We start from the raw sequence: 25511 nt of genomic DNA on the forward strand, positions 1-25511 counted from the left end.
CCGAGCCCCAGGGTGACAGCGATGGCCCCCGCCGGGGCTCCCTCTGTGACCGGCACTGCGCCGCCATCAACAACGTGCAGGGTGACCTGGGTGACCTGGGCTGTCACCAGCACCGTCCCCGTGTCCCCCCAGGGAAGGTCAACCGTGGGCTGTGCTGGGCACGGGGTGCTGGGGGGAAGGGTCCTACACCCTCGTCACCCTCTGTCTCGCCTGCAGCTGTGTCCCCCCTGTCCTGCTGCCTGCAGCAACCTGACGGCCAAAAACGCCGTGGAGGCCAACAAGCTCTCCAACAACTATAATGTGGGTGGCTGTGGCATGGGTGGGGGCACCCACAGGTGCTCCTGGATGGCTGTAATACGTTTTCTTTTTCTTCCCGCCACCCTCTAAAAAAAAAAAATTTTAAAAATCTCTGCAGTTTGGCTTCAAGAAATGGAAGAGCCACGTGACAGCGCGGCCCTGGGAGGACCGATCAGAGATCGTCAAGGAGCTCTACTCTGACCTCAACGTCATCCGGGGCTCCGGAGGTGGCTGGCCTTGGGGACAACCCTGTGCGGTGACGGCATGGATTTGGGCCGTTGCAGGTGACAAGGGTCCCATCCGGTGCTTCCCCTCCCCCAGGGTCCATGGTGACGTGTGGGAATGTCCTCTACCTGCTGCTCTTCGGCTGGTGGCTCTCGCTCCTCTATGTCCTCGTGGCAGCCGTGGTCTTTGTCACCGTTGTGGGGGCTCCTTATGGCGAGTCCTGCATTTGGCACCCCCACGAAGGGCTGGCTGAGCCCAAAACGATTGCTCTGATGGGTGCTGGGGTCTCCCGGGTCTCTGCAGGGTGGCCCTGGAGGGGACATGTGTGTCCCCAACAGAGCTGATGCTCGTGTCCCCGCAGGGCGGCTCTGCTGGGACCTGGCCGGGTATTTCCTCTGGCCCTTCGGCAAAGCGATCCAGAAAGTGGAGGGAACGGCACGCTCCGAATCGGGACCCCACTGGGGGATAAATTGAGGTGTCCCATGCCGCACCCTGACACCCCCCCACATCTCCTCCAGGTCCCCAAATCCCGCCGGGTGCTGGGTGCATGCGAGGCCGGCGCGGGGGAGAGCTCAGCCCTGCTCGGTGGCCCCGTGCCACGCCGCTGGCGCCCATGGTGCTGGGCGGACACCGGACACTGGGTGAGCCCATCTTGGACACGGTGACACCCTTTTCCCAGGCGTTGGCACCCCGGGAGCCCCCCATTATGGTGGGGATGGCACCCATGGGTGCCTCCGCTCCCCTGGGGCGGGTGTTTTGGGGTGGGCAAACCCTAAAGGTGACTATCCGTTCGCAGCAGCGTGCCGGTGCCATGGCGGGGCTGTGCCTGGGCTACCCGGCGCTGGCACTGGCCCACGGGCTGGTGTGTGTACTACCCTCTCCTGGTTTTTCAAGTAGGTAGTGACGACATTACTAGGAGAAGTCCTAAAGCAATGAAGAGAGATTTCAGGTCCTCTCCAGAACCAGGTAGACAAAGAATTTTCACCAACTTTCCTGAGTGTTTTCTACCACTTTAATAACTCTCCTTCAACATGTCGCTATCGGGCGGTGCTGCCCCAGAAGGGATATCCCAGGCTTCGCTGACGTTTGGCGGAAGAGCAGATGTCGGGGGACAATCCCCACCAGATCTGGTTTGACGTTCACTGGTGGCTGGGAGAGAAAAAGCAAGATCCAATGTTAGTTCTACAGCAGGGCGAGCCCACAAAGTCAATGGACAACTATCAACTGCGACAGGACGCTGTGAAGGTCTGGAGAGATTTAAGGCCACCAGAGGAAACCAGAAAGAATGAAAGGGACACACGCAACAGAAGAAATAAGATTTTCCACGTCTGACCATCAGGCAACTAGCTTTCTAAAGCCCACGAAAGAATCTCCAGAGGAACCATTGTTATGAAATTCTTCTCTGGAGAGCCCGCTCCCTGTTTTGGGTTTCCACCTAACAAGACCTGCTTCATGCTCTGCGGGATAAGCAAGCAACTTCTCTCTCCTGGTTCCACGTGACCAGGAATTACATGGAAAAGGCTTCCGCTCTTTCAGTATCCCAGGCAAAACCCAACCGTAATCCCTAACCCACCTGAGCACTGAAGAATCACATCTGGAGCCGCTTACCTGAGCCCGATGGGTTTACGCTCGGTCCCCTGGTCTTGCTCACACTCCGCTTTCTGACTGCAGTGTCGCCGTTGCTCCTCCTGGCTTCTGCTAGCCTCTCATTAGCCCTGTGAGAAATGCAGGAGCGTGCAAGAACGACTGTTGCTCATAGTGGCACCAAGTGGTTCCCCAGGTGTGACACTGCACTGCTGGGCTGAGGAACACAGGCTTCCGAGCCACCCACACGTGCTGCTGCTCGGGCTTCCAAGCAGTCTGTGTTAGGTCTTTGTCAGACCTTTCCCAGTAGGTAGTAAGGACTCCGGGCTCTTTCCCTCCTCCCACGGTAAACACACACTGAAGGTGCACCGTTATAACGGACAGCAAATAGATTATTTTTGCCTCACAGGCTCCTCTTCTGTCCCCTCTGCCTTTTCCCATGTGTCTCTCCTCAGCTGGAGGGTAACAGCAGAAGGGGAAGGGAGCTCCTCTTTTGCACCGCACGTGCAGGAAGAGGAGGTGGCTACAGAAAACTGTTGAAAGAAAACTAACTAGAACACCCTCCGGACAGGCCTGGTCAGCTTGGTTACTTCAGGGTCCGTCAAGAGCAACAAAACCAGGCCTCTGCCATGGGAGAGCCCAAGGTGGGCTCTGGAGAAGTGCGCACATCATGCTGACCAGATCCAAGAAAGGGACGTGGGTTGGGAAAGCCGCGATGAAAAGGGTCCTATTGTGTTACGTGGGGAAAAAAAGAAAACGTTGGGACTTACTTATTTAATTTGTTTCTGAGAACTCTTGCAATGTCCTCCATCACCCAGAAACGCTTGTCGGAGCTCTTTAATTCTGCCTGTGCACAGGCCAGGAGCAGGGCGGTCGACTCCTGCTTGTCCTTTGCTCTCTCCAGCTCGAGAGCCTGAGCTCTAATGATCTGCTCCAGCTCGTTCCTCCAAGAGGCGACAGCGGTGTTGATCTCTTCTACTCTGGCTTCAGCGGCTGCCTGTACCTACAAGAGAAGATGCAACTTCAAGAAACAGGAAGACAAAGACAATGCCCACCCCTCTCAACAAACCTGCTCTTTCCGCCACTTTTACAGAAAAGCTCTTAAACAGCCTAAACGCTGCCTGGACGAGGAGCAGCAAAACGGCTGCGTGTTTTTCACGCGCACTGGTGCCACGACACACGACACACAGACTCTGGCGCAGCCTTTTGCAGCTCCCCGGCTTCCCTACGGGAAAGCCAAACCCACAGCACTAACAAAGAGAACCATGTGCCCAAGACAAAACACCTAAAAGTCGTGACCGCAACCACAGATGGACGCAACGCCGACCACAGATACAAATGGAACATGAACTGACCTCCAAGAGTAGACTCAGATATTGCTTCTCTTCCGGCGCTGTTGTGGTGTGACCCGCGCCAGGAGTCACCAAGCGAGCTGACAGACTTGTCACCATCTGTCCCATCTCCTTATTTAGAGCTTCGAGCTTCAGAGATATTTGGGACTGCAGCTCCAGCTCTGCGGAGAGTTCGCACGCCTGTATGTGGGGAAAAACAATCTGCCTTGAGCAGAGGGGTCTCAAATCTCGGTGAAACTCCATCCAACGGATGCATCGAGATCATGGCTGTCAGTGCCCTGAGTTTGTATTTCAACCCAGGGAAAAGGCGCTTGGATTTCTGAAAGTAAGTGTGCCTTTCAAGCCCTTGCCAACAAGACTGCTCCAGCTTCCACCCATCCCTCCTTTCCAGAAAGGCTCCGTGGCAAAGGCGCTCCACTCCTCCTGCAGCATCATAGCACGTCCGTGCCTCTGGAGATGCTCTTTGGCATTTCACCGCGGTCGCTGCCTTTCATTTGGCTTCCACCACGGTGCCCCGTTCCTTCTCCCACGCACACCCCTGTGCTAATGGCTGGGGAGGACAGTGCGGGGGGAGGGACAAGAGCTTCAAGGCCTTCCTTAGAGGGAGGGCGAAGCCTGGCTTATGAGACAACGGCAAACCAAGGTCACTTTCCTTGCCCCCAACCACCACTGCCAGGGAACTAGACACCATCTTTGTGCAGAGATCGACACAGGGGAAACCTTGCAGGGAAAACAACCAAGGCCAGAGACATTCGGGGGCACGTGGCTTGTGGTTTCATCTCACGGCCACAATTTTTGGACAGTGTGGGAACAGAAGCGAGACTCGGAAGAGCACAGCTGCTTTGTTCTTCCCCACCCGGATGCTGCCCCCAAGCCACTGCTTTGCCCCTCAGCCTCAAAACAAGCCCCCTGAAGAGGCGGATCAGCTTTGCAAGGCGAGAGGGCAGGAGAAAGCAGCTGAAAGCACCCTCTAGTCTGACGCTCGTGACGTGCGCAGACAAATCTCTCCTGTATTTGTTCCCAGAATATTGTCTGCTGAAGGAAAAGAACAGCTTCAAAGACACGAACATGTTGACAGCCTTTGCATACCTTGGCCTTAGCCTTGTCCAGGTCCTCCTGCAAGCGGGAGTTCTCTGCCTTCAGGCGATTGCACTGGTGCGTCGAAGCGTTCAGTGCAGTTTCTGCTGTGTGCTGCTTTCTGACAGCATCAGCGAGCTCTCCTTGCAGCCGTGCCTCTGTTCTCTAGGGAAACAACGGCACAGGAGTACAAATTAAAAGAAGCCCAAGTCCGTATGTTGACTTTCAGTTACTAGTTCACAGGCCGAGATCACTTTTCTAAGTGCATCGCAAAGCAAAGCCATCGCATCCACGGGCAGAAGAGGGCATCTGCACAGCTGATGGTCTCCAGTCACCCCTGGCGAGTGAAGACAACTACAGAAATGTCATCTCCTGGGGAAGATTTCTGTCTCCCAGCACATTCTCCTCGGAAGATGCCGACACTGTGCCTTTGTGGGGTTTGGCTTGTTCCTTAAGTTAATGCTAAAATCTAACGGGATGCCAACGCGGGAGCTGTCGTTGGACTGCAGCCCTTTCTCCAGCGACCCGAGCCAAGGCTTCCTAGAGCCAGCTCTGTGTATCATCCTTCCCGCCATTGTTCTGCTCCACAAACAAAACCCAACGCGGGCCTCAGCGTTTCTACGTACGTGTGTGTCTATAAACATCTCAAGGCTTGTCAGAACCTTCCGCGATTCCAACAAACCCAGCGCAAAACAGAACCAAGCCGAGCGAAGGACTCCCGCGCACGGACCGTACACCTGCTGACTTTTAGAAGCGCCAGACAGCCTTGGGAACTGCTCTCCTTTAAGTCAGTCTTGGTCAGCGCTCACCTCACCTCTTTTTCTACCTTGTCGGCCTCGCATGTAGAGGCACCACCACTCACCATTTGTTCCAGGCAGTTGTTGTTCTGCGCGTCTCCCAGCTGCTGACGCAGCAAAAAGTTTTCACTTTGGAGCTGGGCCACTTGTTGCTGCAGCTCTTCTGCCTTCTTGGTGGCATCTGCTCTCTTCTGATCTTTAAGAAGGCATACACCACACCAGTCCAGTGTCTGCCTCTTGGCCTTTTGTAATTCTCTTTCCGTCCAGTCTAAAGCCGATGTCTTTTCCAAGAGGGCACTTTTCAGTTGCTCCACTTCCTTTTCCAGCTCATCAGCTTTTCTTTCGGCTTTGCTCAGCTGCCGAGACAAGCTCTTGTTTCCTTCTCGCATCTCAGCGATGTCCTCATGGAGCTTTTCTTGCACTCGAAGGCATTGGTGACATTCTCTCTGAAACACCTGCCCATCGACCCTTTCAGATGGCTCATGTCTCCCAGGGCTCAGGTGGGAAGGGGATGAATCTGACCCCACCGTCGGTATTCGGGCTCTGACATCTTCTGCCTGTTCAAAGTTGAAGAACACAAATGGACAGCACTTAGGAAATCAGCTCAAACCAGGAGGTAGCAGCAGCATTTCATACAACCAGGCGAGGACTGCCAGCAGCTTGACAGCAGATTATCAAAGAGTTTTCAATAACTCTGCCTTAGACATTATTCATGGAAAAGTCTTGCTTTGCATTAGCATGGAACATAATCCTAAAAGGAGGACTCGAATTGAAAATCTTTGGTTTGGCATACCTCCTGCCCAAAGCTCTTGCTCTCCTTGACGCCTTCTTCATCTGATGACGACGTACGGACGGCCGACTCCAAGCAGGCGGCAGGCTCATCTACATTAAAAACACACGTTTTTGAAACCAGAGTGAGCTAACGCAGCTCCTTGATGCCTACAGTGCTTTCCCAATCATCGTGCTTGCAGAGACAATCCTAGCACAGCCACACACCCCAAACCCAGGGGGACTTGTCAAAATGCAGATTCCAGACACGTCTCTTCTCCTGCGGGGGAATTCGTCTCCTCTAGCGCACACGCCTTTTCTGTGTGCCAGGGGGATGACGGGATGGCTCAAGGTGATCAGAAACGAGCCCCGAAGGAATGAGCGTCTCGGGAATTCTGCTTTCCAGGGACAAGGCCTGGCAGTGCATTTTTTTCCTGGATCATCAGCCACACCACATCATCCTTTCCAAACGGCCCGTCTCCACGGCAAGCCGCCAGAAGGGCAGGCGACAGGCCTTCTCCCCATCCCTCCTCCACACCGGAGAGTCCTACCTGCTCTCCGCAGGGCGGGTGCACGCCGCCTCGCTGCAGCAGCTGCTGCCCCACGGGGAGCGCTGGATGCTGACACCCCTTTGGCTTGGCCTGGAGCAGCTTGTCCCTTGTTTTCCCGCTTGCTGGGGTCCACAGGCCGCGCGCTGCCACTGCGCCTGCGCCTGGAGAGACAAAGAGCAGAGCCAGTCGTAGGCACAGCTCATGGCAAGGAGAAGGGCCTGTTGTTGCCCGCCCTTTCCGTAGTGACCTCCCTCGAGGACAAACACCCACAGGAACAAAGCTAAGCCCCAGGGGAGGAAAAGAGCCCCGGAGCTTCCCAGGCAGCGCCCGCCTGCCTGCACCCCGTTACCTGTCGGCCTTGTCCCGGCAGTGGGTGTCGCGCTCCTCCACCAGCGGCCGCGCTGGGGCCAAGTTGCCGGTGGTGGCTGCACGGTGCAGCTCGTCCCGGCCCTCCGGCTGGAGCTCATGGCCACCGCTGCTCCTGCAGGACTCGGGACCCTCCCCTGCCCCCCTGCTCCTGGCCCTCCTGCACAGCCACCGCCAGATCCTCTTCATGGCCCGGCGGGGATGGGCACTGAACCGCCTCCCCTTGCCTCTCCCTGGGGGGCGCTGCCAGGCAGGACTTAGTGGGCACTGCCGGGTGCCGGCTGCCAACAGAGGAGCCAACCCCAAGGAGTGGCAGGGCACGGGCAGCTGCCTGCGGGCTGAGCCACCACCAGCAGCGATGGCAGAACCGGCACCGCCAGCACCAGCTCCACCAGCACCTGCACCAGCAGCACCAGCTCCACTGGCAGCACCAGCCCACTGGCACAGCACTGGCAGCACCACCAGGTACTGTGTGTGCAGGGCCTGTGCCAGAACCCCTTGTACTGGGGGCCGTGCGCTGACATCATAAATGGCTCAGTGGGGGCTGGGAGGGGCCTGGGTGCTCAGAACCTCTCTGTGGGTACACAGGCCACGTTGCCAAGGGCGTTGCCAAGGCGCACTGTGTCCAGGGGCACAGGGTTGCCCAAGGCCACCTCTCCAAGGTTCCCACCTCCCTGCACACTCTGTGGACCCCTGTCCTCCTCTTGCCTGCAAGGCTCGCCTGCGTGGGAGACAGACGGGCTCGGCAGAGCAGGCTCTCTCCAGCAGGGCGCCCTGCAAGCACAAGAGGCGGGGACTGGACACCCCCATGTCCCTTTTTGTGCTTCCTGGGTTCTCAGCCTGAGTTTTGGGACACCCTGGACCCCTTGGTGTGCCTCTCTCTGCATCCCTGGACCCCTGGCTGTCGCTTTAAGGGCACCCCAAGTCCCCGGGCTCCATTTTGGGAAGAAGAAGCTATGCTCACCCAAGATTTGGTTTCAAGTACGTTATAGTCTGTGGCAGTAAGACAGCAGCTATGCTAGGAGGAATCCTGCAGTGACTACTGAGTACCTCAAAAGAGAGCCAACAGATCCCACAGAGCAGCACGGACCCTTGGAAACAGCTGCTTAATGTACCACGTAGGAAAAGCACAAAAGGAATAGACCAGTACTTACGTTTACAAAGTCACCTCCTTGGATCATGAAATCCTTTATTACCCTAAAGAAGTAGAACAATACTCAGTTCTCAGCAGACAAATGTCTCCAGAAGCTTAGCATGGGGCAAACAGGAGTTCTGCCTCGCTGCACAACGAGAGTTATCAGCGTCTGTGAATGCTACAGTCTAAAATCTACAACAAAGCTTAACTACTCGTTGCTGTTGGGTAATTTGGGACCCATTGCTGCTCGAGCAGGGATAGTGATTAGAGGACAGATGCCAGAACGTGGTCTCTGACCTGACACACCAGGCACGGGGGATCCCTCCCCGGGACCCCAGACCCCCAAATGCCCCAGATCTACAGAAGGACAGTATCAGCCAAGACCTACAGATGCCTCCCAGACCAATAATGCCTGAGGCAGCTCTCCAAACCACATCTAGCTCAAACTGCTACTTCAGTGCCTAAACAAAAGCAGAGGAATTACCTGTGCAAAGTGCTTCCTTTATAACCTATAGGGACACCATCCTTCCTGCAAGGAAAGGAAAAGGAAAATCATTGCAACTTACTGCATATCCTAACACAAAACCCTCCCAGGAATCCAGAGTCCCAAAGGCTTGTCCTACACGTTACTACTGCCTTGATACACCACCCAGTGCTGCAGCCTGGCTCCCCGCTGGTGCTACCAGAGGCAAAGGCAAACCTCGAGTGGGCTCTGCCCGCTAAATGACACGGTTCCCTACAACACCCACACCAGCACCTTTAGGGGATCCCACTGCCATCTGCAGCACGAGCAGGTGGGATTTGCAGACAGGGCTTTTCAGAGCACCCTGAGCACGAACAAAGTCATGCCCAAAGGGAACGTCTGCCACCCCTGCGACGCACCGAGCTCAGCACAACTTCATCACAGCGGTTTTCTGCAACTCTTTCATGTTGTACTGGCAGAGTAAGAAACACTTCCAAGTGAGCCTTCTTCCTGCTCACCCAGCCCTGTTTCTCTGAGCAGGCTACTTTAAAGGACCCCGTAACCCGCTTACCTGAATTCACCCGTACAAAACTGCCTGCAAGACAAAAAAGAGAGCAGAGCGTGAGGCACATCTGCCCCCGGAGGACACAGAGGGCTGCATTCAGCCAACATGCACTGACTGGTGTGCAGGACTGCCCTTGCTGCACCGGGGATGACCCCAGTGCAACGGAACCGGCAGGAACTCCTCCCCACTGCCATTTTAAAACAGACTGCTCTGCTGCCTGCAGTTGAGGAGCGCAGATATTTAACACCGAGGCCGTGAGGGGCAGTGAACGTGGAGCAGACCCCGTGTTTCACAGAGAACAGGGTACATCCATCTCTGCCGTGGCAGCGGGACGCCCGAGCGGTGCATCCTTCAGTCAGCGCCAAGAGACCTGCGTGGCCCTGCCGTTAAGGTGCGGCCTTTTCCAAGGGCACCGAGCGCACGAGAAGCTCCGCAGAGGGAGCAGAGCGGGACCGCAGCCCTTCCCCTTCCAGCCAGGTGCCCTTCCCCAGGGGATCGGGGTGCTCACGGCCGCATCTCTCTGGGAACGCAGAGAGGAGCAAAGCAGTGCAGCGCCTCTGGGGGGCACTGGCCACTGCCACCTGAGCCATTCCTGCGCCCAAAAGTCTTCACAGCCCCCACCCGGGCTGAGCTGCAGAAACGCCGCCTGCTCCTCACCTGAAGTTCTCTGCTGGTTTGGGTACGACGTCGGCGAACAGCTCGATCTTCATGCGGCCGACCTCCTGGGGAGACGGGGCCGCATGAGCCCCCTGGGCCCCTCACACAAACACACCCCCCAGCCTCCCCCCGCCGCGCCCGGGGAACCCCCACAAACTCAACCTCCCGCCGCACCCCCCACCCCCGCAAGCCCCCTCCCGCCGCACCCCTGCCCCCCTGCCCTGCAGCCCTGCTGCCAGCCCTTCCCCCCGCGCCCCTGCAGCCCCACAGCCCCCGACTGCCCCGCACCTCCCTCCCGCTGCTCCCCTCCGAGCGCTTTCGGTCGCCCCCCGCCAACCCCACGACCAGCACTCGACCCCCCCCGCACCCCCCCACGTCGCTCCTACACCCCCAGGGAACCCCGGCACGTCCCCCCGCCCTGCACCCCGCCACCCCCCTCCCGGAGCCCCCCCGCGAGCCCCCCCCGCTCCGGGCCCCCCCGGCTGCCCCCGGGCCCCTGCGACCCCCGCACCCCCGCCCCCCCCAGCTCACCCCCGCAGCCCCTCCCGCTGCCGCCCCCGGCCCCGCCGCGCAGCGCCCGAGCCCACCTGCCCGCCGACGGTGACATCGAAGAAGACCACGGGGTTGGTGGGGTTGGACGCCAACACCGCCATGGCACGCGCCGCTCCCGGAAGCGGAAGTGCCGCCGGAAGCGGAAGTGCCGCCGGAAGCGGCGGCGGCAGCGGCTCCGGCCCCGGAAGTGCCGGCGGGGCCGGGCGGGGCTGAGGCCTCCCCTGGGCGCGGAGCCCGGCGCTGCCGCGGAGGGCGGGCGGCGGCAGCGGGCAGCGCGGCCCCTCGGCCGGCATCGCAGGGGGCTGGGGGCCCAGCAGCGCGTTCCCTGCGGGCCCAGGCGGCCCCGGCGCCGGCCCTGCGGCCGTTCCTGCCCCGAGGCGCCGGAGGCCGCCGGGAGGGTGTCGGGAGACGTGGCGGAGGGCTTGGAGCAGCGGGGTCCGCGGGCTGGGCCGGGCTGTCCTTCAGCCCTCGCGGGCAGCTCGAAGCTTCCCAGAAGCAAAGCCCTTCTTGGCAGGGCCCCCTCCGTCCCTTGGTGCCCGCCCCGCCGGGGAGAGCCCTGCCTGCGCCCGCCGGGACGGGTCCTGCCGCGGGGACTTGCCCGGGACGCTCGGCAGGGCCGGGCCTCAGCAGGGCCTGGTTCTCCAGCCCCGTGCTGGGCTGGGGCGGCCGCAGGGCGGTGCACAGAGGGCAGAGAGGGGTGTCCAGTGCCCAGCGGGAGATGGCCGTGGGCTCTGGCAAGCGGCACCTGAGGAGGAGGTGTTGGCGTGCATCAGGGGGATGAGACAAGGAGACGAACGGGCAGAGTCCAACAGAACTGCTCAGCAGGAATTCTTGGATGAGCAGCGCTGGGGGCGCCCTGGGGATTCTCCGCCATAGGGGCTCCCAGGAATTAGCGAGGGACAGCAGTTTACATACATGCAAAAAAGCCGCTTTTTGCCACGGAAGTAGTCCTCATTTACACCCACAAATGTTCGCACGTGCTTATTTGTATCTTCCCTGGCCAGGCGCAGAGTCACTTTGAAAACTGAGCCCACCTAATGAGAGGAGGAAAACGGGAGCTGGTGCTGATCAGAAAACGTGCAGCTGCTCTACTGTATCTTTCTTCTACAGGTTTCTCCACGTGCTTGACAAATTTTAAGATCAACAGTAAGAAACGCTAAGGGGCAGGTAATTGTTGTTAACCATTTGCCCTGAAAGGCAAAAATTACTTAAGGCACTTGGCTGATGATCAGAGGGTACAAATCAGAAGCCTTAAATACCCAGCCCGTGCAAAGCAGCTCTTCCAGCTGGTTATTCCTGACATGTCAGCGACACGTTTGACCGCACCGGTGTCTCTATTTATTTGCTCATTTTCTGCAACCTCAGCCTGCCAAACCGTGCATCTGTTTGGGCTGCTGTCAATCACACGTCAGTCTTTATTTTACTTGGCTCAAATCAAAGCTGGTGTTTTGACGAAAGGTGGGGGGGAGAGCACCTGTCAAAGCACTGAAGGCGAGAGAGAAAGGCAGAGACCTAAGAGGTGGGGGAGAAATGGGTTATTTATTATCCATGAAAATGATGCAATAGTGTGCGGGGATGCAAAGAGCAGAGAATTGCAGTGAGAGCGGCGCTGTACTTTTGGGGTGACTTGCTTGTGCCGTTTTAGGAGGTGCAGAAGAGGTGGGGGAGGCTGAGCTTCAGACTGCAGCAGTGCAAGGAGGTCTAAGCAGAAGGTCAAGGAATAACAATGTAGAAAGGCCAAGGAAAATCCCCCATCTCATTCCCCTTGACAAGCCACTGCTTCGTAGGTGTGGGAGACTGAAATGTCCTATGAGTGTGTCAAAGCTTGCTTGTGTCTGTGCAAACCTCCAAGAGAAGCTGCTGCGGCCTGTGAATTGGTCTGGGGGATGTCGCCCACAGAAGCTGGGGTTTACTGAAGGCTGCACCCCCCTATTCTTGCGGTTGCATTGTCCGGACTCTTTAGACAAGCCTCAAAGGGGCAGAGGTGTGCTGAGCTGGCCCCATCCTGTAGCCCTTTGTGGCTCTATTGTGTAGGCCAGACCCCGTGCCTGCATGGCTAATGAACTGACAAGAGGCAAACGTTCCTGCCCTGAAGCCAGGTGCAACAAAACCTGTGGGACCAGAGAAAAAAAACCTAAAGGTGAGCAGATGTGCTAATCAATGGATACGATGGACTTAAAAAGGCAGCAGAAAATTTTCTCAGTGTGCATCTACCATCGAAGCCAGATCCGTGTGCGCCCACCACCGAAGAACTGACGACTGAGGACCAACGGGACGTCGCTGGATCCATGGGGGTGACTATTCTTGCAGCCCTATCCCGCATCCTTGCTTTATTTCTGCCTTTTCCTTCCATCCTGTCCTATCGTACCCCTGTTCACTTCTTTAATAATAAAAACCTGTTTTGGGTATACGGCATTTGGCCTCGTTCGTGTCTTACTCTCGCTCTGGGGATCGTATGGAAACCTCCCCCGACATTGGATCGGGACAGCAGGTTGAATTCAGGGGACGTGAGGATGGTTGTGCTCCCGTGCCCAGAGCTGCTGTGCACTGGTCCCCTCTGGCTGGTGCAGTGAATAAAAAAGCTAAAATGAAAATTCACTTCAAATGGAAAATCAAAACAGTTTCACTCTGTGTTTTTTTCAGATAAAGTGTGATTGAAGTCAACGTGTTCTGAGCAACATCTCACTCATCATGAAATGGCATCTTCTGACAGGACATTTTGCATAAAATGAGCACTCAGTCTGGGATTCCTGTGTAAATATATTAAATGTGAATGTCTGGTGGATCTGAACGTAGAGAGGAGACACAAATTATAGCTAGTGTGGACCAATGATTATTCTTCTTTCCTATGTTAAAACAAAATAACTTATAATCACCCAGAGTAGCCGGAGTCTTCTGCTCAGTGTCTTCCTGAACACGACAGATACAGTTAGAAAGCTGTAGCTGTCTCTTGAAAATAGGGGCAATGAACCGAAACAGTTGAACAAAAATAGGGGCCAGTACAAGCTAGGAGACTACACATTTTTTGGTTCAATGGCCAAATGGAAAAAAAAAATACGTTTTAAGTTAACCTGAATTGAAAATTTTTCAATTTTTCCAGTGAAGCAAAAAGTTGAAAAAATTAATAGCATATTGCTTTTCCTTTTAAGCTTTTTTAATTTTCTGTTCCATTTCTTTTTCAATGACTTTTAGGGGAAGTTTCAGAGCCTATTTGATCAACCTACAGTCTTGTAGTGGAAAAAACAAGTTTTGCCTCAAAGTATTTTGTCCATTGCCAAGTGGTATGAGGAAAATTAAGTTAGACCTTCCAGAGGTGTGAATTGCATGAGCTGTGTTCAGAAAATAGTGTTGATTCATTTCAACTGAGAATCAGCCTCCCTATCCTTGAGGGGACCACGTTATTTTCTGCTCTGACACTCTCTGGCGATCGATCACCAGCGCTGCTCTTCCCAGGGTGTCCTTGCAGACAATTAGTTTGAGGCCAAGACTCTTCATTCTGGTTATTGGAGTTCCCAATGAGGTGGCTGTTTTGGGAAACAACTCACAATGGAAATAAACCCGACCAGATGCCAGACCAGACACCAGGGAATTCTTTAACACTCATTTGTTTGTTGTTGGTTTTTGGTTTTTTGTTTTGTTTTTTTTTTTTTCCTGCAAAAGAAGCAGATTTAGTTACACCAAAATGTTTGGTGAGTCCATATTTATGTTACTGAATCTCCCACTTTAAAATATTCTGAAGCGTTTAGAAAGCATAGCTTTGATGTCCGCAGAGCTTTGCTTCCTCAAGTTTCCTCTCAGAAATTGTTTCACATTTACCTAATCTGTCATCAGCGGACTAGGAAGCAAACCAAAACATTGCTTTTCTAGATCACCATAAACCACATTTAATTCAGAATTTCGAGTGCACCAAACATGCAAAACTTTTGATCAAACCTTTAAGTAGATTATGAATCAGCTTTTTCTGAAGTTATGGAATACCTGACCAGCCAAAAGCAAACCCTGTTTTCCACCCAGCTCTGGCCATGGGAACCAGCAGGGTGAATAGAATTTTGTTTGCTCACTCTAATCCCCGTGCCTAAATCTGCCTGCAGCCCAAACCCAGCTGCCAGGGGGAGAGGGCAAGAAGCCCTGGGGAGTTAATGTCCTCCAAATCTGCCTTCAAAGCCTTGCAGTTTTCCACCACTACCACACTGTTATCCCTTAGCGTAGGCTAGATTTTCTTGCTATCCAAAGAAGCACTCGAGCTTTCTGCAAATCCTGCCTGGCTTTGGTCTTCAGTGGCTCCAGCTCTCTGTGAGGGCCAGGATGGCTTCATGGGCCCCGGGAGATGGTGTGTCCTTCACGGCCCTTGACGGGGCTGAGGCACGAGGAGCTGCAGCTCAGCAGGGATATTTCGCAGTGGAGCCCCGTGACGCAGAGGCACGCGGCGGCGTGACTTCACGGCAGCCCTTGCTCCTGTAATAGGCAGTTCTGTGGCTGCAGGCATGCCCAGATGCCACTAGAAGGATGACCAGTGCTGATTTTCACATAAAAATGTGTTTCCCCAGCAGACTTACTGAATGGCATTTGCCCAAATCCTCCCCCTCCCCCTGATCCCTTCTCCACCCCGACCTGCTCCACTCCCCCAGAGCAACACATGGTTTCCTAGCAGATGACTCTCTAACGATGACAATTCACCTGGCATACAACTTATGGCTGAGTTTTATATTAAATGTTCTGTGTGGCCCGGAACATAATAGACTTTGTGAGGCTGACTTTGCAGGCTGACTTTGTTGTGAAAAAAAACCAACAACCAACCCAAAGTCACCACCTTGAATTGCATGTGATGTGAGTGCTTTCTTTTCAGTACATCAAGCTGTTATCTTTCCAAACTCCTTCTCTGCACCCTCCCTTCTTAAATGCTCCAGGCTGTCATCTTTTTGAATATGATATTCCTTAGGGTACATAATTATCAGGAAGTTGCATACAGAATTTAAAGAGAGACCTTCTGATTCTGTGCCTCGATGGGCTAGTGACATTTCCAAGGGAAACTTAGCTGAACACCAGGGTAAAGCTCCCGCTGTTCTTTGACAAGTTTAATAAGATCTTTATTGTTTGTAAAATAGCCTGACCTTAGCTTTACCCTCACCACCAAGGGGAAGGGGAAGAGATAGCTGGATTATAACGACTCCATGAAATAAAAGTTATACTGTAAGGGAACCTGTGGGATAGAGAAGCCAAGGACTTGGGTGGTGGCTTCCTCCAATGCACTAGGGAGTAGGGCAGGTTAGGAGTTTGGGTCTGGCCTGGCAGATGGTTCTGGCTTCCTCTGCCAGGCTGGGAATCATCTGCCCTAATTTAGGTGTCCAAAAATAAAGGATAAACTCTTAGCTAGTCACTCCAACCTTTCTTTACACTGAGTGGAGAGGAACTGAGACCTTCAAGGATTCATTCACCTCCCCTAATATTAGTCAAAACGCTTTCCAGAGTACCTGTGATGAAATGATGATAAATACCATGTCTAGTTGTAATCCAGTGTTTCCTCAGGAAGGTGGGCTCAAGCTAGTTTGAGAAATGAGGTCCAGCACTCCTTAGAGATGAAGGCCCAGGTTTCCTTTGGGATGAGAGATAGGCTTTCTTAATAACCAGAGTCTGGATGAGGACTGGAGTCCAAAGACAGGGACATGAGACCAAATAGTCAAGGCAAGGAAGTCCAGACTTGCTTGAAAACTGGACCAACTAAAACTTGAGTCACTTGGCTGATACGTAATCAGGAACTGGGATCCAGCTTATCTTGAAACTTATTCCAGAATTGCAACTTGAGCTCTGAAGCCTAATGTGTCTGGGAGTCCAAAGGACTTCGGAGTTTTTTAGGTTTTTGAGTAGTTCACCCGATTTCAGGCTTTACAGCCCAGTTTTGCACTTAATGCTCTCCTGAGGTGGCTTCTTCAGACACAGCTGACTTTTGGAAGGATTTTAACTTGCTGCTTTGCAGACTGTTTTTGTTTTGTTTTTGGAGAGGTTTCCTCTTTATAGTATTTAGCATTTAAATGGAAAATGGAAGGGGGAGAAAAAGCAGCATTTTGGATTCTCACAAACCAGATGCCTGAAACAAATCATTGCTTCATGGCCAGCTATTAGTGAGCAGGGCTGGATACAGAGACAGTGCAAAACTTCTAAGTCCCTTTGCTGCTCAGAACATGTTTCTGAGGAGCTTCGCAGCTTTTGTTGAGACCCACAGGGATGGGATAAAGTAGCAACAAGGAAGTCGTTGCCCAGCAGGAATCCCGAGAGCAGCAGGAGGCAGAGAAATGAAGAGGAACGGAAGATGTAGGCTCACAGCTCCGCCAGAACAGGCAGTTTTGACCGAGGTACTTGCAGAGAAGCAGAGAGGTGCCAGTCACCAGCATTTGCCATATCAGCTAAAGAGATATATGTCAAAACCGAAGGGGTGGGTGAGTCGCATCTGCCTTGGGACCTGCTCTGTATCTGCTGCCATCAGATGTGTTCTTTAATGACAGGGATAGCAGAGTAGAGATTAGGTTTATGGAGACTGTGATATAGGTATATTAAGAAAGTTAAGCATAACTGTAAAATAGTTAGCTATAGTAAACTTAAATTGTACTTCAAACTAAAATTCCTTTAAGCTGTAAAAGCAAGGCATCTCTGAGCTGTAAAAGCAAGGCATTTCTGAAATGTAAAACAAGGACAAAGGACTGGGGCCTCTGACACCTGGAGATGGAGGACATCTGCACCCCCCCCTGCAGACGAGGGGCACCTGTGATTTGCAACCCAAAGGATGACTCCCCATTCAAGGATATGCATCACACATCAAACCGAGAACCAAGGAAGATGGCACCCCTCAAGGATGCGCATCATATCACGTTTCGATAAGATGGAGGAAAGCATGACAATGTTGATACATTTATGGCCTACGGAAGAGACTGTTGATACAGAAATTCCAGGACTAATTACACATCATTATGAATATGTATGTTTGTATTGTAAGACCTTGTGAATATGTATGAGATACCTGCATTTAGGTCGGGGTTTCACTGGCTTAAGGTGTGCATGTTTGGTGGAGAGATGCCCCACGCACCCAGCGCTGAAATAAAGAATGCCTGCTTTCTAACACTCTGACTTCTGGGTTTTAGAGAGTTCTTCTCCGACCGACTTTTACGGTATCACTAACAGTGCAGCTTCTGCTTCTGCAGGAGGACGTGGTTCAGGGAGAGAGGTTGGGAGTGTGAGGATGGGGGTGAGGATCTCAGCTCGGGGTCGCTACGTTTGTCAGTGTGGGAAGGGAAGTCTTGGGGCTGAAAGCGTATGAAACCCTGTCAAAAAAACTACCAGGCAATGTGCTCTTGTAGAATTCTCCCAGTAATCCTGATGTTCACTATTTCACCGTTGAATCGCTGTACCAGTAAGAAGGCAGTAATGTATACGTGAAGTATTTGTCCCAGAAAGCAAATTATTTATGTTCCCATCTAGTGACGAATGATGTGACAAGTTTTTAAGTGAGTGGCAGGAAGGAAGAGTAGCATATTTTGGTGACGGGACTAGAAGAAAACGTCAGGTGATGAGGTGACAGTGCTGACAGTAGAGTTCATTGAAGAAATATTACCTATTTTTCCTGGTAAAAAGAATCTGTTTGTTTTTTTTTTTTTTTAATAAATATGCTAAACATGAATCTGCCTAAAGGAAAAGTCCATTTACATAGTCTGTTTTAGACTACTGCTTCTTTTTCTTTAATCATGTGCTGACTGAGGGTCTTACTGTACAAAAGTCGTCAAATTCTGTCATTTCTCTGTGTTTGTTGTTACAGATCATGGCAGCAGAACAGAGTCCAGCAACTTCCGTCATCGACAGGGCCGTCAAGATGAGGAAGGAGATTGAAGCCCGGAAAGTGGTCTTGGCCTGGGGGCTCCTTAATGTGTCTCTCGCAGGCATGATCTATACTGAAATGTGCGTTAATTGTTACATCTGAGTCAAACAAGCAAAGCCTCCTCCTTTGTATCTCCCTGAATCTTTCCTGGGCCTGAGTGGTTGCAAAATGAGAACTTCTTTTTTTTCTTTTCAGGTCTGGAAAACTCATAAGCTCCTATTACAACATCACATACTGGCCACTCTGGTATATTGGTGAGTTGCTGCAGCATTTAAATTAGTTTTCAGGGTTCTTTTCTTTTATTCACTTGTTCAGTTTTATTGCTGGAGAGGTGGTCCTTAAACCAGCTTTTTTTTTTTTTAATTGGGTTTTTTTGTTAGTTTTAAATTTAAACCAAAACTTTGGTTTGCTTTCTGCTATCTCCCTTGAAACTTGGAATTTCTTCCGTTTTAGTGACAGGTAAGGAGTGTTAACAGCTTTCTTAGATAGGAAGAACTTATTTGGTGCATTAAATCTGTTTAATGTGTGGAGTAAGGCTTTGGGGAACACGGCAGATTTTACTGCTGTGTCGTACCGTGGGCGTGGATGGCATTTCACAAGAATTCGAGTTTGTTTGGGAGGAGCAGACTCTAAGCCAGCTGTATCAAATATGATTAGAGGATGAAGCAAGAGGAGGAGAAAAATCATGAGATGAGTGACAGATGATTTGACAGAAGATGGTTTTTGAGAAAGACTGTGAAACTTAATTGTAGTCGATTTGGAAAATGACTGTCTGTCTTTAAATATTCAATTGTAGCAGTATAAATTGATCTCAATATAGAAAGGAAAATTATCTCCAATGGTTCTTACATAAAAAGGTGAAGAAATCTTAGGTATTGCCCAAATTGGTACTTACTGACAGCACTAACAATGACCTGTTTTTAATAGGCATATGCCCATGTTTGCAAACAATCCACTTTTGTTATTCCCATGCTCAAGCTGCAGTAAAAACTTCTCTGTTTCTTCTAGAACGTGCACTTGCATCTCTGTTCAGCCTGAATGCCTTATTTGATTTCTGGGTGGACTTCAAATACACGGTGGCACCGACCAGCTTGGTCGTGAGTCCTTGCCAGCAGACCCTGCTGGGGTTGCAGAATGCAGGTGGGTGCAATAAATATCTCCGGCAATCTTTTTTAATTCTTTTTTTTTGTTTCAAGATGGTGTCTCTCTCAGCGGTGGGATTCTTTAGTGGAGTGAGTTCTGAATGGCCTCATCTGACAGGAGCGGTGAACTGAATTACCCGCAGCCTATTAAAACTCACAACGTCAAGTGATAATTTGATGAGTGTTTGTGGGGAGAACTGGAGGGGAAACAAACACACAGACGGTGAAAAAGGGCAGGATGAGGGCGGCTGCTGAAGGACAGAGAGAGACTTGAACACTGTGAGGTGTGACAAGGAATCTGTGACTTATCCATGGAACTAGGAGCAAGGCAGAGAGCGCAGGTTTATATTTTATTTTGATGTCCTACTGCTGTCACGCTGGGTAACGAGAACCAAATGAGAGGGACAGACAGACCTTCGTGTGAAGACGGAAAATGAGCCTAGAGAGTGGACGCTCAGAAAGCTTTTGAAGATCAAAGCAAAGTTCTGAAAAGAGCCTGACAAGGTAAATAGACCAAAAGCAAAATGCTAGCACGGTAGTATTGCACTCTGCTAGTCTGCCCCCAGGAAATGGGCAGCAGATGGTTGTAATGCTGCAACAACAAGGTTCAAGCATGTCCTGTGTTTATTTGCAGAGATAAATTAAGACATTCAATGCCTAAAGATGCCCAGAGTAGGCAGGTGGAGGAGCTGATGGAATAGAGAACCCCCCTGGGTTACGCAAGGTGCCTGGTAACACTGAACTGAAATCTGAAGCTGCAGGATTCGTGCTGAGCTGTGGTCCTGTGTCTCAGTCTTCTCTTTTTTTCTGTCAGTGGCTTGACTGCTGAGTTCTGTAGGGACACTAGTTTTTCTAGCGTCCCTTCTAGCATCTTCTTTAAATTGCCTTAAGATAGCGTTGTGTCTGCGTTTAAAGGGGGGAGGAGAGTTTGGGGCTGCTGCATCCACAATGCTGATTCTGTTTTTCCTCCTTGCAGCGGTACAAACAACTCCAGCGCGTGAGCTGGCGGCAAAGAAAGCCCCGTCTTGGACACCTTCTCCTCCGATCCAGGGCCAGAGTTCCAGCCCGTCCCGCTGCCCTAGCGCCAGTCCAAAGTTTACTACCGGTTGTACCCCAGGGTACAGCCCTCAACGACGGGCTCTGTCAAGCACCAGCGCTGCTTACGGCAGTGCTGGAACCTATTCCCCAGGCAGCAGCTCAGTCGGGTAAGGACCAGGCCAGCTCCCGAGAGGACAGTTGGGGTCTTTGTTTGGTGCCCTGTGCTGCTGAAGGGGAGCAGCAGCCAGCGGAGAGTTGTCTGTGTGTGTCTTTGCTCCTTTGGCAAAGCAGATCTCAGTCTGTCGTATCGGGATTTGTCCTTTTTCCCTCATTGGGTTGGAGCAGCTGGTTTGTTTTGGAACAAAGCAAAAACAAGAAATCAAACTGTAAGCGCAAAGGAGACCAAAAGAAACCAACCCAAACCCCAAACAAGAGTCTTTTATATTCATGTCGTGTACAAATCAAGGTGGAATTCTGTCGTCTTTATATGATACAAGCGTTTTTTTTAATTTGCCCAAGGTTTCCAGCTGCAGCTCCTCTCCTAGCGGGTCACTGTCCCCCACTAGCGTTGGGCCAGTGGAAAGCAGCAGCTTAAGGTCTCGTTACCGCTCTTCCCCCGGTCTGTGTAATTCTCCTACGGGCGAAGAAGATTATATGAGAGACCTCAAGGCACTGCACACCTTCCTTCGGAACGAAGAACAGAAGCAGCAGAGAGTTCAACTAGGTAAAGAAACCAAACTGATTCGATCGGAAAGGCTTGGTCAGGAGAAGGGGTTGGGTTTATCAGAGAGTGGCTTTTATGGATGAGACAAGTCGCAAAGGATTCCAAGTGAGATTTGTTTTAATTTTTCCAGATCCTCATGCACGTGTTCTGCACTTACCTCGACTCCAGGCTGCCGCCTCACCCCAGATATCCCGAGGGCAAAACCTTCACTTCCCAACACTTCATTCAGACACCGGATAAACCAGGTACCGGCGCTCACATTGAGCTGCCCTTGGCCTCTGGGATCACGTCAGCACCCTTGAAATCCCCGACACCTTTGGAACTTTTCATGTGCAGACACTTCGAATGAAAACGGATTTTGCATCTACCAGAGCAGCATCAATCCGCCCCACTATGAGCTGATCTACCAGCGCCACGTCTACAACCTGCCCAAGGTACGGTGGTGGTAGCGGTGTCCTCCGGCTGTCAGGAAATCTGATTTGGGTCTGATTTGTTGTTTTGTTTTTTTTTTTTTTCAATTCTAGCCACATTTATTGACGTTGACACTCAGGCTGGCTCAGTGCAGGCAGTAAACCTTAGCTTGGCCTTTGACCATGATGTTGTACTTAGTCTGCTCCTAGACAGTCCTTTTAGTATCTGTTTAAGATCCATACGTACCTAGGCAGTAGCTTCCTCTTTATTTTCTAACAATTTATTTTAAAATACCACATCAGGTAATCCTCGATGTGTGTTGTCACCCGGGGCTTGTCCCTAAGAATCCTGGGGAGAAGCTTCTGTCCTGGTTTAGGCCCAGAGGGTAACTAAGCCCCACGCAGCCCTTCACTCGCTCCTTCCCCCTCAGCGCTGGGAAGGAACAAAATTTAAACAAAAAGGCTCAGGAATTGAGATGAGGACAGGGAGGGGTTTCCTCACCCATTAAAACAGGCAAAACCCAGACTCGTTAGGGGAAGGAGAACAAGAACATCGCTTTGATTCAAACACTCACAAAACCAACACTTAACAGGCAGACTGGGACAGAGAGAAGCGTTAAAAAACACCTCCCCTCACCCCTCCCTTCTTCCCGGGCTCAGTTTTGTTTGAGGGTCCTGCTTTTATACAGTTTAACAAACAAATCATATTAAAATAAAAAAAAAAAGGGGCGTGGAAACATCTGGTAGATCGGCTTCACTCGGGCACATCCCGGGTCTGGCCAGGATCCGGGGCGCATCCGAGGAGTTCCTGTCTTGTAGGAAACAGCTGCCTTAGGGTCCAAAAATAGAGATTCTTTATCTAGTTTTCAGAGGGAATCTGGTCGTATTTCATGCGGATAGGGTGCTGGTCGGGAGGTTCACTCAGAAGTCAACTCTGGTGCGAGGCCTGTGGGTCAGGCTCTGGTGGTTTAGGCTTTGGTTCGAGGCCTGTGGGTCAGGCTTTGGTCTGAGGCCTAAGGTTCAGGCCTTTTTACGTCCCCCAAACAATCACCAAAACCCCAAAAAACCCCAACATCCAAAAATCCCCAAAACCGCCAAAAGATCCTGAAACACCCCCCCTCCAAAAAAACCAAAACTCAAAAAACAAAATAAGCCCAAAACCCCCAAAACGCTAAAACCCCAAAAACCAAAAGAAAACCAAACCCTCCAAAAAATCCTAAAAACTCCCAAAACCCCCAAACCACCCAAAACCCCCCAAACCCACCAAAACCCCCCAAAAACCAAACCACCAAAACCTCAAAAATACAAAAAGCCCAAAAACCCAAGAACACCAAAACCCAAAACCCACCAAAACCCCCAAACCCCACCACACGCACAGCCCCAGCGCAGCTTCCGCTCTCAAACTGGCAAAATTCTCCAGTGAATTTTAATTTTCGACCGATCCTGCTCTGCTTTCCAAAACCTGCAGCACGTCAAGTGTTTAGAGATGGTAACCCAGCCAAAACCCACGTTTGGTCTTTTTTCTGGTATTTCTCTCTCTGCAAAAAGCCAAGGATGAGGCAAAAACGCCGCCAGCCCCGCCGTGAGGCCATTTTGCGGTGGCTTTCCCAACGGCCGCTTCCTCCGCCTGAAAATCCCCTTTTTTGCCGAGGTTGGAGGATTTTTTGCAGGTTTTTTTGCAGGCGTTTGGGAGGGCTTTTTGCATTTTTTGCAGGTTTTTGCAGTTTTTTGGCAGGGGGTTTTGCGGATTTTTTTTGCGTTTTTTTTTCTTTTGTTTTTGCGGGTTTTTTTCGCGGGTTTTTTCGCCTTTTTTTTGCGTTTTTTTGCGGGGTTTTTTTTGTGGTTCTTTTTGCGGTTTAGGGGGTTGGGGGGGTTGGGAGTTTTTGGAGGGTTTGGGGGGGTTTTGGGGTTTGGGGGTGTTTGGGGGTTTTCGGGTTTTGGCGTGTTTTGATTTTGGGGGGATTTGGGGGGTTTTTTGATTTTTTTGGTGTTTCTGAGTTTTTTGGGTGTTTTTTGGTGTTTTGGAGGCATTTTTGCGTTTTTTTGGGTTTGGAGGTTTGGGGATTTTGGGGGTTTTTTTGGGTTTTATTTTATTTTGGTTTTTATTTTTTTTATTTTTTGGGGGTTTTAAATTTTTTAAATTTTTTGTTCAAGAGAAGCCCACCATCCACCTCTGGCAGCCTTGCGAGCTCTGCCCTGGCCCGTGCCTCCAGCACAACCACAGCTCTGCCCTTCCTTTACCTTTCCAGTGATTTTTTTCACTGTTTTTTTGGCTCATAACCTCTGATTTTGGGAGCCTCACGGACTGACACGCAGCTGCAGCACCTCGGCAGGAGCCCGGGCTCCATAAACCCGCAGGCTTTTTGGGGCAAAAAACCCACTGGAGTTTGTTTCAAAGAAGAATTGTTCAATATTTGCCCAAAAAATATTTTTCTATTTTATATATGGGAGAGGAGAATCTCTTGCAAATTCTGGCAAATGAAGCTTTAGAATTGTATGGTTTAAAAAAAAAAATATTAAGGGAAATAAAAATCCATAAGCCCCCCCCTCCCCGATGCTGAAGGTCTCTGAGTCGTAAACTGCCAAAAACCCCCCATTTGTACATAAAAGCTGTGAGAACTCCAGCGGGGGCGGGGAACCCCACGTGTTTTGGGATGAGAAAATATATTTTTTGTACTGTATTTTATCTCTGTGGGGCCGGGGGAGCTGCTGGTTCTTGGTGTGAACCGGCCGTTACTGGTGATTCTTGTCTCCCCCGGCAGCCGCAGGGCTATTCCTGTATTAAAGGAGTTTGTTTTAGCAAACGCTCATTTGGGTTTTTCTTGGGGTTCAGCACCCCTAAATCCATCGCCGTACCGAGGGGGGACTTGGAAGAACCGGGTTTAGCTGGGCTTGACCCCCCGCCTCCTGCCTTCGCCCCCACCCCAGCCCCGTCACTCGCCTGCGAAAGGCTCATGATGGGCAGAAATTCTCTTTTTTTGGCCCTAAATCTGGGTGTTTCTCTAGAAGCAGCCCCGGGGCCCAGGTCCCTGCGCACCCCCATAACTCTGCACCCCGATAATACCCTGCGCCTGGTCCCCAGGCACCCCCGTAAACCACACACCCCGTGTACCCCTATATACTGTGTACCCCAACACACTATGTACCCCAATATACCGTGTACCCCACTCCATGGGTGCCCCAATATACCATATACCCTGCTCCCTGGGTACCCCAATACATTGTGTACCCCAATATACTGTGTATCCCTCTCCCTGTGTACCCCAATATACCGTGTACCTCACTCCCAGGGTACCCCAATACACTGGGTACCCCAATATACCATGCACTCTGCTCACTGGGTACCCCAATATACCGTCTACCCCGCTCCCTGAATGCCCCAATACACCATGTACCCCAATACACTGTGTACCCCAATATACCGCGTATCCCACTCCATGGATACCCCAATACACTCTGTACCCCAATATACTGTGCACCCCACTCCCTGGGCACCCCAATAGACCGTGCACCCCAGTCCCTGTACCCCAATACACCCCGCTCGTTGTGTACCCCCATACACTACACACTCCACTCCCCGTGTACCCCAATATACCATGTACCCCAACATATTGTGCACCCCACTCCCTGTGCACCCCAATACACTCTGCACCCCAGTCCCTGTGTACCCCAATACACTGTGCACCCCAATACACTGTGCACCCCAGTCCGTCTGTACCCCAACACACAGTTCACCCCAGTCCGTGTACCCCAATACAACGTGCACCCCACTCCCCGTGAACCCCAGCATACTGTGCACCCGAGTCCCCGTGTACCCCAATACATTGTGCACCCCCATACACTGTGCACCCCAGTCCCTCTGTACCCCAACACACCGTTCACTCCAGTCCCTGTACCCCAATACACCGTGCACCCCACTCCCTGTGAACCCCAACACACCCCAC

General features: G+C 51.9%; 2 protein-coding genes across 4 annotated transcripts; one reads left to right on the top strand and one right to left on the bottom strand.

The window, feature by feature from the left end:
* Positions 1-1511: 1511 nt before the first annotated feature.
* On the bottom strand, positions 1512-9902 carry LOC141952501 (uncharacterized). 2 transcript variants are annotated; one of them, XM_074889974.1, is made up of 11 exons: positions 9838-9902; positions 8637-9210; positions 7001-8214; positions 6652-6812; positions 6126-6214; positions 5398-5889; positions 4548-4700; positions 3462-3638; positions 2877-3109; positions 2131-2237; positions 1512-1671 (listed from the first exon to the last, which is right to left on the bottom strand). In XM_074889974.1, the coding sequence occupies exons 3-11, from the start codon at positions 7204-7206 to the stop codon at positions 1535-1537; spliced, it is 1755 nt and encodes a 584-aa protein (XP_074746075.1). In that variant the 5' UTR covers positions 7207-8214; positions 8637-9210; positions 9838-9902; the 3' UTR covers positions 1512-1534. The 2 variants fall into 2 exon arrangements, with proteins under 2 accessions (XP_074746075.1, XP_074746076.1); XM_074889975.1 differs by lacking the exon at positions 9838-9902 and having other exon boundaries at positions 8637-8681; positions 9187-9827.
* A 6251-nt stretch (positions 9903-16153) lies between these two features.
* LOC141952562 (transmembrane protein 209-like) lies at positions 16154-24371 on the top strand. Of its 2 annotated transcripts, none has more exons than XM_074890157.1 (8): positions 16154-17359; positions 18194-18333; positions 18449-18507; positions 19262-19393; positions 20372-20600; positions 20953-21157; positions 21288-21402; positions 21494-24371. In XM_074890157.1, exons 1-6 carry the CDS (start codon positions 17168-17170, stop codon positions 21026-21028), a joined length of 828 nt encoding a protein of 275 aa, XP_074746258.1. In that variant the 5' UTR covers positions 16154-17167; the 3' UTR covers positions 21029-21157; positions 21288-21402; positions 21494-24371. The 2 variants fall into 2 exon arrangements, with proteins under 2 accessions (XP_074746258.1, XP_074746259.1); XM_074890158.1 differs by lacking the exon at positions 16154-17359 and adding an exon at positions 17647-18004.
* Positions 24372-25511: the final 1140 nt, after the last annotated feature.

The sequence above is a fragment of the Strix uralensis genome, chromosome 20 (genome assembly GCF_047716275.1).
Source record: "Strix uralensis isolate ZFMK-TIS-50842 chromosome 20, bStrUra1, whole genome shotgun sequence".
Lineage (NCBI taxonomy): Eukaryota > Metazoa > Chordata > Aves > Strigiformes > Strigidae > Strix > Strix uralensis.